The 15,622-nt window shown below is 36.6% G+C and overlaps 2 protein-coding genes across 2 annotated transcripts; both read right to left on the reverse strand.

The window, feature by feature from the left end:
• Positions 1–133: 133 nt before the first annotated feature.
• LOC123535655 (uncharacterized) lies at positions 134–3,528 on the reverse strand. The gene is made up of 3 exons (XM_045318395.2): positions 3,193–3,528; positions 2,524–2,683; positions 134–138 (listed from the first exon to the last, which is right to left on the reverse strand). Exons 1-3 carry the CDS (start codon positions 3,406–3,408, stop codon positions 134–136), a joined length of 381 nt encoding a protein of 126 aa, XP_045174330.2. The 5' UTR covers positions 3,409–3,528.
• A 2,259-nt stretch (positions 3,529–5,787) lies between these two features.
• Positions 5,788–7,038, reverse strand: LOC128549987 (uncharacterized). Its single transcript, XM_053527802.1, has one exon. It carries the CDS (start codon positions 7,036–7,038, stop codon positions 5,788–5,790), a length of 1,251 nt encoding a protein of 416 aa, XP_053383777.1.
• Between the last annotated feature and the right edge of the window lie 8,584 nt (positions 7,039–15,622).

Consider the following 15,622-nt stretch of genomic DNA (forward strand, 5'->3'; position numbering starts at 1 on the left):
AACTATCAAGAAACTATTAACAAAATTGTGTACAAAAAAAATTTAACAAGCTGAATGTATATGTCTTATTTCAAATATCTGCTGTCTCTTTTTTTATGAGAAAAATGTCCAATGAACAATTAGCTTGTTGCCTTCAGACTACAAATATATAAATGATGAATTTTACAAAAGTACAGAGTGTCTCTCAAAACTTGAGGTATTATAAAAATACAGTATTCTTTTGTTACTAAAAAAAGAGATTTATTCAAAACACTGAAGCACTATATTATAATTCAGTCATAATTTAGTACCTGTTTTGCTAGGTGAAGCTTTAACAAATTGTAACATCATTTTAAAAATATGATGTCGTTATCTTTTATCTTCTGCTCGTAAAAAACAACAACACAGATTTCATGTCAATAAATCCAGCCAAACTTTAAGTCGGACATGTAAAAAAGGCTAAATGGGATTACAAATGTCAAAGTCAGCTCTTGAGTTACATATATCACAAAATTTGACATTCATAATTAAACATGTTATTTAAGTAAATTTCTGCAAGTAATGTACATTTACAAAAACGTCAAAAATAAATATTTGCTCGGCACCTATTCAAATTCTACTGCATGTATGGAAACCATGATTAAAATAAGTTACAGTTAACAGCAACATGCGATACTAGCATGCAAAACCAATAGTATTTTATAAAGAATATCATTTAAAATAGACTCTATTTTGACAGGTGTCATATGGCTCATAGACAGGATTTTCATGTTTTCTCAGTGGCAATAAGATTAAAAGTATAGGACTGGAGCAAGTCTTTAAATATTCAAAACTCTTCAAATTTTAACAAACTGTGTAGTTATAGATATGTCACAAATGCCTAAGGTTACTGAACAACAGGATTTCATCATGAAAAACAATATGTATCAGCAGCTAAAAAAAAACCCCGTAATAAAAAAACATATCCCTTTTTAGACATGATGGCAGTCGGGTGAGTTAAAATAGACAACCTACATTATTAGGTTTTCTGAATATTATACAAACTGTTGCCGGTCAGTTTTCCCATGAACCTAACTGGCAACAAGTCAGTCATTTGAAGAATCAGTTGATCTTCATCAGCTATGTCCTTAAAAGTACCGAATAGCTTCTCCAAGTCACGTTGGAACAGGGTGATCTCCCTTTGACTTTTATCACCGATAATCGAAACTTTTGCGAGGTATGTCCGCCCTTTCTGATCCCCCTGGCAGAGAGGGCATATGCCAGCCACAAACTTTTTCTTATGGCAAAATTCACCATAAATGAACACTTAAGCAATTTATTCTTTATTTGCATTCCAAAAATTCTGTAAACTAAATTTATTTAAATTTGTTTAGCATTTTACACAGTTGAGAGAGAAATTCTAACAGTTTTCAGTACATAATCCAGTTCTTATAAAAAGCAAAATCTTTTGTATTCTGTAAATCTAGCAACCTTACACTGTTTATAGTACTATAAACAAGAAGGCCATAATGGCCCTATATCGCTCACCTGTCATCATTGCATTTAAGGACAAGAAGGTCAAAAAATCATAATCAAGATCAATCAAAAGAATGAGAAAATATAGTTGAAATTTTCTTAAAGGTATAGATACGTCAAAATACACTTATAAATTGGAGGTACCATCCATGTTGTACCACAGGAAAGTGGTCTCGGTTTTTCCCTACGGCCAGTAATAAAAATAGTTACTAATAAGCTATTTATAGTAACATTAAAAGGGAAGTAATTAAAAAAAATTATTGTAAGTGAACAAAAGAAGGATCTGCCAAATAAAAACAAGAGCACTGCAATGGAATGCAAATGCAGAGCAATATACACACAAAACAAAGCCATATGACCTTTGACCCCTAAATGTGACCTTGACCTTGAAGTGAGCCATCCAAAACATGCGCTCCGCACATCGTTTGGATGAGGTGAACATTTGTGTCAGGTTTCTTTGAAATCCTTCAAGGGGTTCAAGAGTTACAGAGCGGCAGGGAAATTGCTAACCAACAGACAGACAGATGGATCTTATGGTGATACAAGTTGTGTGCAAGTTTGGTTAAAATCAAATCATAAATGAAGCTGCTATTGAGCAGACAAAGTCAAAATAGCTAAGTTTGGCCCTTTCAGGGGCTATAACTCTGGAACACATGGGATCTTGCCAATTCAAGAAAGGAACCAAGATCTTATGGTGATACAAGTTGTGTGCAAGTTTGGTTAAAATAAAATCATAATTGAAACCACTATTGTGCAGACAAGAAATTGTGGACGGACGACGGACGAAGGGCGATCACAAAAGCTCACCCTGTCACTATGTGACAGGTGAGCTAAAAACATGTTACAAGATCATAAATATATGATACAGAAATCATATTTTAAACAAGTACCATGAACATTAGCTACATTCAATATGTATATATTGAACCACACGAGGAGGTCAATGTAGTTGTCTTATATAATGACTAGTGTAGCAGGAATTAAAATATTTGATATCCAAAACAAACATTGTCTGGTCTGTGAAGTTACCTTGTTTGGTACAACAGTCGTACCCAGTCACTTCATATATGGCATCCAGCTCAAAATTTGACAGAATTTCATTGTCCTCCAGACAAAAATCTTTATCACTTTTGAAGTGCTCAGAGTCCCCTTCAGTTATGTCGACTTTCACAGTGTCATCAGGTAAGAACTGGAAATGAAGTGAAACAGTGATGAATTAATGAAAAGAGAGCTACAAAGGTGATCTATAAGCAAAACACTATACGCAAGGTTCCAAAAAGATTTAGTCGGAAACATACATTTACAGATGCACAATTTAATTTTCACAGGTCTGTGCATTTGATTGTCACAATTTCACAAATGAATTTTAAGTTGTTTTTTTTAAACCTAAACAACTCTAACTAACATAGTTGTATTTTGTGTTGTTTAATGTTACTTGTATTCCAATGTTTTACGAGGTAAAACATGAGTCAAGATACTGGCCTATTTATTAAAGGCATAAAAATATACCAACTTAACCAGAGAAATGATCTTATAAGAAAGATTTACAAAAACCAAAAAAACATGCATGCTATTCTCTTTGAAGAACAGCTTAGTCATATGCTTTTTTGTTTATTTTTCCTTTTGTCTATTCAAAAATGCTTAGTTGAAACTACATATAAGTTTATGATGACAGTTAATGTACTTCATTACACTAACCTGATGTTTTGTTCCATGAGTCATGGCCAGCTGTTTTTTCGACTGGTGCTCCTTCTTGTACACACCAGACAGCTCAATAACTTTGCACTCTCTGTAAGTCTTTTCAGCAAGGTCACTGAAAAGGGCTACCTTCGCCAGCCCAGACTCGTCCTTTAGGCCCAGACACCTGACCGCTAAACTGCCCTCTTGACAATATTTGACTGGAGACACCTGCATATATTAAATATTGTATTTTAAGGTAGAAGGATTATGTTACATAGAAGAAAATTGGAAAATTAAACGAGACTTACCTAGTAAGGTGAAGTTTAGTTGAAATTTCATCGACTGCGAACTCCTTAAGGGCTCACACAGAGAGATCACGCAGTTTCCAACAAGGCTTATCAGTCTTTAGAGGAAAGGGTATGGTACTACACTCCTAAGTTAGGAGTACAGTATCATGACCTATTTATGAAGGAATATGTAGCATGGGAAGGGTAGGGAGGGTGTGTGAGCCCTTAAGGAGTTTGCAGTCGATGAAATTTCAACTAAACTTCACCCTACTAGGTAAGTCTCGTTTAATTTTCTAATTTCATCTCCTGCATAACTCCTTAATGGGTCCCACAGAGATTTCAGAGATGTTCCTTCATAATGAAATAGAAGTCATCAAATAAGACTAAAAGTGTTTATATCAAATTTGTATTTTATGAAAGCATATCAATATAGACATATATAACTATTGTACATTACATTTATAACTGCAAAATACACATGTTACATTTAACATGTCATTGAGATACACTTTAAAATATCTGTTATTGTCTTTTGTAGAAACCTTCAATTAACTCTCTAAAACTGCATCTTGCAGAGTGAGTTGTTTGGATATTGGTCTATCATAAAATCTTGCAAAAGTGTTTGCTTTAGACCAACCTGCAGTTTTAATAATGTTCTGCAAGGGAACTCCTTGCAATTTCGCCTTAGATGTAGCGTCAGACCTAGTACTATGAGCTCCAAAACTATCTTCAATGCCAGCCTTTCGCATAATGATTTTGACCCATCTACCTATTGTGCTTTTTGAGACCGCTGTGTGAGGTTTGACTGTACTTATAAGTAATTTTGATCCTTGTCTTAATTCTGCAGTTCGTTTTAAATATTCTCTGAGCGTATGAACTATGCATAAGTTTCTGTTTTTAGCTCGACTATTCGAAGAATAAGTAGAGCTATCCTACTCAGCATGGCGTCGTGTCGGCGTCACACCTATTTTGACAAAGTCTTTTGAGATAAAGCTTTGAAACTTTCAACACTTGTTTACCATCATCATGGCCAGTTATAGGCAAGAGCACATAACTCCATCAAGGATTTTGGCTGAATTATGGCCCCTTTTGACTTAGAAATCATGGTTATGTTTTTCGTACCAGTTCATATTTTGACAAAGTCTTTTGAGATAAAGCTTTGAAACTTTCAACACTTGTTTACCATCACCATGTCCAGTTATAGGCAAGAGCACATAACTCCATCAAGGATTTTCGCTGAATTATGGCCCTTTTTGACTTAGAAATCTGGGTTAATATTTCGTACCAGTTCATATTTTGACAAAGTCTTTTGAGATAAAGCTTTGAAACTTTCAACACCTGTTTACCATCACCATGTCCAGTTATAGGCAAGAGTACATAACTCCATCAAGGATTTTGGCTGAATTATGGCCCCTTTTGACTTAGAAATCTTGGTTAAGTTTTTCGTACCAGTTCATATTTTTGACATATGGCTTTGAAACTTTTATCACTTGTTTAGTATAATAGTCTCTATCTGTAGGAAAGAGAACATAACTCTGTCATCTATTTTGGCTGAATTATGGCCCTTTTTGGACTTTGAAATTGGTTCTGTTTTCATACAAAGCCATGTTTTGTCAAAACTATTTGACATATGGCATAAAACTTTGAACACTCGTTTATCATTATGATTTCCATCTGTAGGCAAGAGTACATAACTATTTTGACTGAATTATGGCCCTTTTTGGACTCTCAAATTGGCTCATATATTGCCATTTAGTGCAAGACTTATGGAAATCAAAGTAATACAGGAACGTTTGTCTAATCTATTTATTTCTTTTGTCTGAATATCCGTGGAAATATTTTGACCCCATTCTGCAGTCAATTCTTCGAATAGTCGAGCGCGCTGTCATCAGACAGCTCTTGTTGCTATAAGTTTTTAAATGAATTGGATCTGGTTGAAAACCAGGTCTAGACTGTTTCAAGATATGTCTCTGTTGTATATGTATCTGGTCATTGGACAAATCAATGTCCTGTATTTTAATAAGATGCAGTGTCTGGCACCTCTGTGCCGTCAGAAGCAGAAACAGCATACTAAATTTACAAGACAATTGAAGCAGTGTAGTGTCCCTTAATGAGTCTAAATAGTTCAGAACTGATTGAACATCCCATGTGACTGCATACTTAGGTTGAGGTGGCCTTCCATGAAAGGCTCCCTTCATGAACCGTGTAAGTTCTTCATACTTACTTATTTCGATGTTACCACAGATTAACGCTGACCATGCCACCCCTAAAGACCGGTATTTTAGTCCATCTTCAAAAAGTGTTGACAAGAACAAAAGGACCTGATTTATGGAAGGTTTAAAGGGGTCAATTTTATCATAGCAGAATCTGAACCACTTAGAAATGTAGGTATTGTATTGCTGTTTAGTGCCTGTTCGCCATGACTTAAGAATGATATCTCTAGCTTGTTTAGGGACACCTTTATCTTTGAGCGCCGTCCTGATACTCGAAAAAGTCTGAATTTCATCTTTCTCAATGGATGTTTCCGGTCTGGCTTGTTCGGCAAGAACAGGCACTTTTGAGGACTTGGCAGGTTGTAACATTCGCCTACTATCACTTGAAGGAGGCTGGGCCACCAGGTCTGAGTTGGCCGTATTGGTGCAACTAACACTGCTTCCGTCTGATCTTCTGCTATCTTTTGCAGGATTCGTGGCAGAAGACTGAAAGGAGGAAACAAGTAATAGAAGTCATGTGACCATGTCAAGGAAAATGCATCAATTGCATATGTGTTAGGTTCAGGTCTGCGTGAAACATACTTCTGCAATTTAAAATTTAGTCTTGATGCAAACAGGTCTACTGATAACCCTGGGTGAAGTTGTGTAATTATTTCAAAAACTTGCCAACATAAAGACCGTTCTAAGTCATCATTAATGATCCTAGATTCTTTATCAGCTTCAACATTTTTGTGACCTGCTATATGTGCAGCCGTGAGATGAAGTTTCCTCTCGATGCACCAAAACCAAATTTCCCTAGCTAGAGCATTTGATTTTTTGCCCCCTAACTTAGAGATATATGCACAACTTGTTGTGTTGTCCATGTAAATTTTTATATGTTGGTTTCTGGCATTCTTACAGAACATCAATAAATTCAAATGGCAAGCCTTCAATTCCAGCAGATTAATGTGAAGGGCTTGTTCTGCTAGTGACCACATCCCCCCGATCCTTTTTTCTTCAGTTTTATTGTATGCTCCCCACCCAGTGCTCGACTCATCAGAATAAAGTATCATATTAGGGGCTCCATGAGACACACATTTCAAGGCCGATTGAAGGTTTTCTATCCACCAAGTTATGGTAGGGTATACAGACTGTGGAATTGTCATAAAGCTATTGAAGTTGCCCTTATGTATAGTCAACATCTTGTCTTTAACCCTTTCCAAAGGTTTATAGAAAAGGGGTGCATATTCTACCCCTGGTTGAGAAGCTACTAATTTGCCAATGAGCTGTGCAAACTCTCTTATCGTGACCCTTTTCTTTTTGATCATGGTTTCACAACATTCTATGATTTCTTTAATTTTTTCTGGAGTCATTCTGACAGTCATTGTAATGGAACATAAGATAAAACCTAAGAAGACAATTTTCTGGCAAGGAACCAATACAGACTTTTGAGGTTGCACTGTAAGGCCAAGTGAGTCCGTAAGATGGATGGTATCATGTATATTGTCTAAGCAAGAAGAATATGAATTGCCTTGCAGACATGAATTATCTATGTATGGTACTTACATGACCTCTTGCTCGCAGGTTTGCGAAAACTGGTTATAAAATTTTTGTGAAGACTCGGGGAGAAGTTGCTTGACCCATTATAAGGGCTGTGAATTGATATTTATTTCCATCATGAAAGAACCTGAAATACTTTCTATCTTGTTCATCAATAGGAATAGAATAAAAAGCGTCTGAAATGTCAACTGAGCCAAAATAGCAATTTTGTCGCATATTGTTAATTGCAGAATGAAGAGTTTCTATCTTAAAATGAATATTGGACATAATTATCTTTTTCATTGAATGTTTTGAGATTGAGTATAACCCGCACTCTACCATCTTTTTTCGGTCGAATAAAAATGTTTGAAATATATTCATCTCTGTCTTCAACATCAACCGGTTCAATAATCTTTCACTGCAAAAATCTTTCAATTTCTATGTTAATTTTTCTCCTTTCTTCATTAGAAATTTTTAAAGGATTTGGTATAATTTTCTGTTTTGGCTCAGTTTCGACTTCACCTCTGTAACCCTGAACAGTATCTAATACCCATTTATCATTAGTGATGTTCTACCAATTGTTTATATAAGATTTTGTTTTCCCAGATATAAAGTTGTCAGGAGTGTTCATTAATTGAATGTCTGGTTTTAATCTTGATGTACCTACAGTTATTTTCTGTGTATTTATCCTGGTCGTTTCTTGATATTGTCCCTCCTACTTTGAGGTTGATTTCCCTAGGGGGCAAACCTTTGGTTCATTGGATGGTAAGATGTTGCTCTGGCGCCCCCCTTCTTCGGTAAGAAATGTTTCCCCATGTCCAGTAGGATTCACGAGTTGGTTCACTTTGGAACTGTCCAGTTTCTTTAGGTTTTCTTGAATATTGTCACCAAACAGTTTAGTAGGAGACTGTTCTATGTCACAGATAGGCTTGTATTGTGATTTAATGTCCTTTCTTATCCTTTCCTGTCTGGCCGTGTTTGTTGCTTTAATTGAAAGATATAGGATTTTGAAGGCATCCGCGATGTTGGCTTCACTCTCGTCCTTTTATGCCATTGTTTTTGATCAAATCTAAGGCTCGGATGACTGGATTAAGGGCTAGGGCGTAATTTCCAGTTGCCTTCTGTAGAATATAGTCTATGTTTTTGGTATTTGGTTGTAGTTGTCGCCAAACAACATCTTCAGCAGTTGGGATCTGAAGGTTGTTGATGTTTTTTGGTCTTCTGTGTTTTTCTTTGAGAGCTTTCAACTTTTCCCCATTGTTTTTATCTTTTCCCCTTAGAGCTCTATCCGATACTTTGGCTAGTCTTTCACTAGTTTCTTCCCTCATTGTTGTTTGTTCTGAGAAGTACTCCTCTAATTCTTCAAACAGGGAGTCGTTGTCTGTTCCATCTTTTTCATTCATGAAATCATCAATATCTGAATCATTATTTTAGGCTTCAGACAAATCATGATCATCAACTAAACCTGAAGTGTCAGACAGCTGATCTCTTGACCCGGAAGTACCGGATCGTTGATCATCAGAAGTAATTTTCTGTCTCTTGTTAGAACTATCTTCCGTCGAATCACAGTTCCGTTTTTTTCAACTCAGATATGTCCTTCCTCATGACCTGCACTGCTTCCGCCAATGTTTTTAGGCCCTTTGTTGCCTTTCCGAACTCTGCCAACTGTTGTTTCATATCCCGTTCAGAATTTTCCCCATTGTAGCCTCGTGTTTCGCTCATATGTGATGCACAGCTACTCGTACTTCCGCCCTGGCTTTCTGCCAAATTCATCACGTGTCTGTAAAAAAGAAACTGAAACACGTGTGAGGTCATGTATCGGACTAGATATGTGACGGAAACAACACGACAATTAATAGTCGTAATTTGGTTAACTTACTAATACACCACTCCGAACACAGGACAAAACAAACAAAGTCAAAGGAACACAGTAAAGACTGAGCAGTTATGCAGTAGATTTTCACAGGAAATGCTGAAATGATTTGTAACTGTAAAATATTCGCTCTTACCAGAGTTTACAAAAACAACTAACACTTACACAGGGCCGCAGACCTAGGCTGGTGGAGAACTTTTCCTTCGGTGCAATAATATTCGATTTTCAAAGCACTCAACAGAAAAAAAAACAACCTCAGCCCAATACATTTCTACATACTGAATATATAATGTACACAGCTAATATAAATTGATAAAATTACTTATGATTTTGCTCTAAAACTCTGACAAATACACTAGTCGACTCGCTCAATGTTGTTGTTGTGACAAAAGCCCGCGAAAGATAGCGTGCCTTTTTTCGGCAAACTGGAAGGATTACGAAAATAACATTTTATGGGAGAGTTTTGCGAAAAAGATATAATCTTCTTATTCAATATATAGGATGCATGATTTTATAATAATATAAGAATATTTTCACAAGATTCTGAAGGGAAATCCCAGAATTCTTATCATGCCCCCCTTTGAAAAAGGAGGGGTATATTGTTTTGCAGATGTCGGTCGGTCGGTCTGTCGGTCGGTTGGTCGGTCGGTCAGAATGTAGACCAATCCGTTTCCGGATGATAACTCAAGAACGCTTGGGCCTAGGATCATGAAAGTTGATAGGGAGGTTGGTCATTACCAGCAGATGACCCCTATTGATTTTGAGGTCTGTATGTCAAAGGTCAATGTCACAGTGACCCTGAATAGTAAAACGGTTGCCGGATGATAACTCAAGAACGCTTGGGCCTAGGATCATGAAAGTTGATAGGGAGATTGGTTATGACCAGCAGATGACCCCTATTGATTTTGAGGTCAGTATGTTAAAGGTCAAGGTCACAGTAACCCTGAACAGTGAAACGGTTTCCGGATGATAACTCAAGAATGCTTGGGCCTAGGATCATGAAAGTCGATAGGGAGGTTGGTTATGACCAGCAGATGACCCCTATTGATTTTGAGTTAAAGGTCAAGGTCACAGTGACCCTGAACAGTAAAACGGTTTCCGGATGATAACTCAAGAACGCTTAGGCCTAGGGTCACGAAAGTTGATAGGGAGGTTGGTAATGACCAGCAGATGACCCCTATTGATTTTGAGGTCAGTATGTTAAAGGTCAAGGTCACAGTGACCAGGAACAGTAAAACGGTTTCCGGATGATAACTCAAGAAATCTTAGGCCTAGGGTCACGAAAGTTTATAGGGAGGTTGGTAATGACCAGCAGATGACCCCTATTGATTTTAAGGTCAGTATGTTAAAGCTCAAGGTCACAGTGACCCTGAACAGTAAAACGGTTTCCAGATGATAACTCAAGAACACTTGGGCCTAGGATCATGAAAGTTGATAGGGAGGTTTGTCATCACCAGCAGATGACCCCTATTGATTTTGAGGTCAGTATGTTAAAGGTCAAGGTCACAGTGACCCTGAACAGTAAAACGGTTTCCGGATGATAACTCAAGAACGCTTAGGCCTAGGATCACGAAAGTTGATAGGGAGGTTGGTAATGACCAGCAGATGACACCTATTGATTTTGAGGTCAGTATGTCAAAGGTCAAGGTCACAGTGACCAGGAACAGTAAAATGGTTTCCAGGCAATAACTCAGAACGCTTGGGCCTAGTGTCAGGAAAATTGATAGTTAGGTTGGCCATGACCAGCAGATGACCCCTATTGATTTTGAGGTCATTAGGTCAAAGGTCAAGGTTACATTGGCCAGGAACAGTTAAATGGTTTCTGATCTTCTTGTCCAAAACCATAGGGCCTAGGGCTTTGATATTTGGTATGTAGCACAATCTAGTGGTCCTCTACCAAGATTGTTCAGATTATTTCCCTGGGGTCAAATATGGCCCCTACCCTAGGGTAACATGGTTTATATAGACTTATATAGGAAAAACCATAGGGCCTAGGGCTTTGATATTTTGTATATGACATCATCTAGTGGTCCTCTACTAAGATTATTCAAATTATTCCCCAAGGGTCAAATATGGCTCCGCCGTGGGGGTCACATGGTTTACATATACTTATATAGGGAAAAACTTTGAAAATCTTCTTGTCCAAACCACAAAGACTATGGCTTTGGTAATTTGTAATGTAGCATCATTTAGTGGTTCTCTACCAAGTTTGTTCAAGTTATCCCTCTTGGGTCAAATATGGCCCCGCCCCAGAGGTCATATGGTTCATATAGACTTATACAGGGAAAAACTTAGAATCTTCATGTCCATAACTTACATCATTCAAATTTGGACCACATGTATAGTTTTGAGTGGCAAGATGAACCTTGACATGAGTTGACTTGGATCTTGACCAGGTGACCTACTTCCACATTTCTGTACCTACAGCCTTCAAATTTGGATCACATGCATAGGTTTGTGTACTGAAAAAAACTTTGACCTTGTTATTGACTTAGTGACCTACTTTCACATTTTTGATGGTACAGGCTTCAAATTTGGACCACATGCATAGTTTTTTGTTCCAAAATAAAATTTGACCTTGATTTTGACCTAGTGACCTACTTTCACATTTCTCAAGCTACAGACTTCAAATTTGAACCACTTGCATAGTTTTGTGTTCCGAAATGGAATTTGTGTTTACAGTGAGCATATAATTTCTGTTCCTTGTGCAATTACTGAATGCATCAAGGGGGGCATTTCGTGTTCGACGAGCTCTTGTTAAATCAGTTGTCAGATTTTACATGAAATCCTGAAATCCGTACAATTTACATTCCTTATTTTGATTTCCTGATGTATTTTACGTATTTTTTATTATTTTTTTTTAAACCATAAATAGATTTGAAATTCAACACCAAATCAGTCCTTTTTTGAAAATTGAAAATGAAAAATAAAATTTCTTTGGGGAAAAAAAAATCACGGAAATGGCCAACCGATTCCATTTTCTGTGTAGGGAGTACTACCCTCAAGGTTGATTCGATATTTGCAACTAGTTATTCTTTCTCATTTAAGATGTTCTCTTTCATCATAAAAAGAATGATATTTCAGTTTCCTATGTTCTTTTAATTGTTGATGATCTGGAATAGCATGGTTATACAAATTGTATTGAGTGTACTTCACCCATGTTTTCTTTAGATTCTACCTGCTTAATGAATAAAACATAAGAAACGCGTAGTAAGTTTGAATATGGAATTATCAACGCCTTTATAGTCATATTTCTTTTCCTTTCAAGTATTTTTCGTAAGAAAAAAAAATCATTATATTACATTTGTGCAAAAACATTTATTGATACATGTAAATCTAACATTCTTTATACATCTTTTTAGTAAAACTGGCAATCGTGGCGAACTTTTTGAAATGCGCTTGATAGAAATTTTGTGTTGTCAGTCTCAGCACCTCTTGAACTTTGTGAAGACCTGAGATATGGTTATAATAGTCTGGCGAATATTGCCAGCCTAAAAACCACACTGCAACCCAAAAAGTGAACACTTTTACAGTGGAAAATTATGAATTTTGTTGGTTATAAAAGTATAGTCCAGGCAATGAGGAATATGACTTCCAGTCCTGAGTCTAAAAACAGACAGTAAAAAATTCTTCAACTGTGTTCAAGAAATTCCACTCAAAGTCACTCTAGTCTAAAATAACAAGTCCTGTGACACTCCAATAGACTCGAAGTCAGAATAACTGATTTTCATTGGCTCTTGACTTAGAATATTTTCCCTATTCCTCCTGGCCTGTGTACAGTACTAATGACAAGGATTACCAGATCTTTCTTACTTTCGGTAAAGTTACAAGCCACTAGCACATAAGTTGACACCACCACTACAAATTAATACCATACTTACCTAGGCCAAACTTAAAATACCCTTTGTTCCCTCTTGCATTAAAAAATTGCTATTAAAGGAGTGGCCCTGTTTAATTTTAAATAAGGATATTAATTTGACTGGTAATGACTTATTAAAAAAACCTGAATTTTTACTTATTACTTATATATACATTTTTAACCCAAACAGAAATTAACATCTCACTGGGATCCATTCAAAAATGAACTATGCAGGAGGAAACAAAAATATGTATTATTTAGGCCTCAGCATCTACAGCTTGTGAAACAAAAGAAAAACATTTCATTTAAACATATATTCAACACATTCTAAAAATTGTTGTAAGTATCAACACATCTCCACTCAATCAGTATGTCATTTATATACAAACCGGCAGTTACCTAACTATCGTCCCTGGGAAGAACCAGTACTAGACATCTACCCTCTGTTAGAAACTGCTAACATTCTCACACACAGTCAGCTTGTAAGCGATGGCTCATACCTATGACCCTCAATCAGAAAAAGGCTTACTTTTAGTGAGTAAGTCAGTGGTCTTACCCACTCTCCAATTTTCACTGGAAACAAAATTCATTTGATACAAAGGCTCCTTTCATTATAATTATCTTGCAGAATGTTTGTTTGTTTTGGGTTAAATGCCGTTTTTCAACAGTATTTCAGTCATGCAACAGTGGACAGTTAACATAACCAGTGTTCCTGGATTCTGTACCTGTACAAACCTGTTCTGCAAGTAACTGCCAACTTCCCCATATGAATCAGAGGTGGAGGACTAATGATTACAGACACAATGATGTTTAATAGTCATGAAGAACATACACCCTGCCCGTGGATCGAACTCACAACCCCGCATCTGTAGACCAATGCTCTATCTACTGAGCTAAGCAGGCGGCCTGCTCTCAAACGAGACAGACTCTGATCAGTTAGCAAGCGTTCATTAATTCATTCCTCATTAATTATTTTTTCTCATAATTACATGTGCAAAGTACTGAACGTTTATACCATCAAATCTTTTGCCATATAATTCAATCTGAAAATTACATGTAAAACTGCTTTTGTATCTCAACATTTCTTAAGATATGGAAACACTGTGGTCAGGCCATTTGATATTTACATTCGCACATTACCCTTACAGAAGCAAGCCTCTGTGGCGTACATGCTGCGTATTTGCTGTGTATATGCCGCGAATACAGTAGTACGCCAGAGGAGTACATTTTACATACACCGCATGCCGCGTACATGCCGCGTACTATTTCGACGAGTACACAGCATGTACACAGGAGGTCACTAGCACACTTCAAGTACGCAGCACAGACTCTGAAAATTTAAGGAGTACACTGCATGTACGCAGGAGGGACTTGTACAAGAAAATAGTACACTGCATGTACACCGCAGATACTTTGAAATTTGTGCAGTTCACTTCATATACGCGGGAAAGACTTGTACAATTTCTTTTGGCATTTATACTTAGTTTTTTTTTATAAGTTAAAGTCTGAAGTAAACTTCATATACGCGGGAGGGACTTGTTCATTTTCTTTTGGTGTTTATACTTTGATTTTTTTTAGGTAAAAGTCTGAAGTACACTTCATACAGGAAGGATTCGTACAATTTTTTTTTTTTTTTGGAAGCAAGAACTTGATTTCCGAGTAACTTTTATCTTAATAGCATAGAATAGTTCAGATTACCAGTATTCTGAACAATGAAAATTTGCCAAACTATTTGCAATGTTTATTTGTGAAGCTTACATCTTAGTGATTTCTGAGCTGCACCTTGCATGCAGTGTAAAAGTATATTCTTTTTCATTTTGAATTAATCCTGGAGCTTTCTAACTTGGATAATTGAAAAGCCTTATTTGAACTTTGTTGCATTACATTTTGTAATACACGAAATAATTACCAAGATAATGCCTCAACAGCGCCCGAATGAGAAAAATTAATAGCTCTCACTGTTATTTGAATACTCTTAAGCAAAACACCATTCTATCATGTTTTATAAAGGCTTTAATGCTCATTATGTTAACTCATTGAGGCCTCACCAAATTAAAAAGTTGTTCATGGGATTTGCCGCTTGTATATTTTCAGAACGTTTTTGGCTAATTGCGCTCGCCCCATTGGAAAAAATCAATCCAAAATTTTTTGGTGCGCTACTTTTTACAGACGTAAAAGTGTATAAATGCTTATATAATTCCAGTCCTAGATTTTTCTCAGATGGATTTTAATCAAAATAAATACATACTACGCACACATCGTCTATAGTACATCATAACACTTATATTTAGTTGCATTAAAGTTGTTTCCCCTTGATGCAGTTACGCCATTTTCTTCAAATGTTTACCAAATTACATGCTACAAAAATTGATTTATTTCATTGAAAAGTGGATGAAGAAAAGCATACTAATTTATTTGATAACATCAATCTACATTATTTTGGTAAGGGTAAATACTTATTGATGGATGTCACTTATCTTTTTTCTGTTTTTTTCTGTCCAAATGATCAGCATTTGCATACAAAAGTTGGTGGGGTAAGGAATTTACATTATCACAGCAGTTTCGCCACAAGAGTACACAGCATGTATGCAGCAGGAGTACACAGCATGTACGCCGCAGGACTCGGGCCAGGAGTACACAGCATGTACGCCGCAGGAGTACACAGCATGTAAGCCGCAGGGGCAGTACACCGCAGGCT

This window comes from Mercenaria mercenaria, chromosome 17 (genome assembly GCF_021730395.1).
Source record: "Mercenaria mercenaria strain notata chromosome 17, MADL_Memer_1, whole genome shotgun sequence".
NCBI classification, from domain to species: domain Eukaryota; kingdom Metazoa; phylum Mollusca; class Bivalvia; order Venerida; family Veneridae; genus Mercenaria; species Mercenaria mercenaria.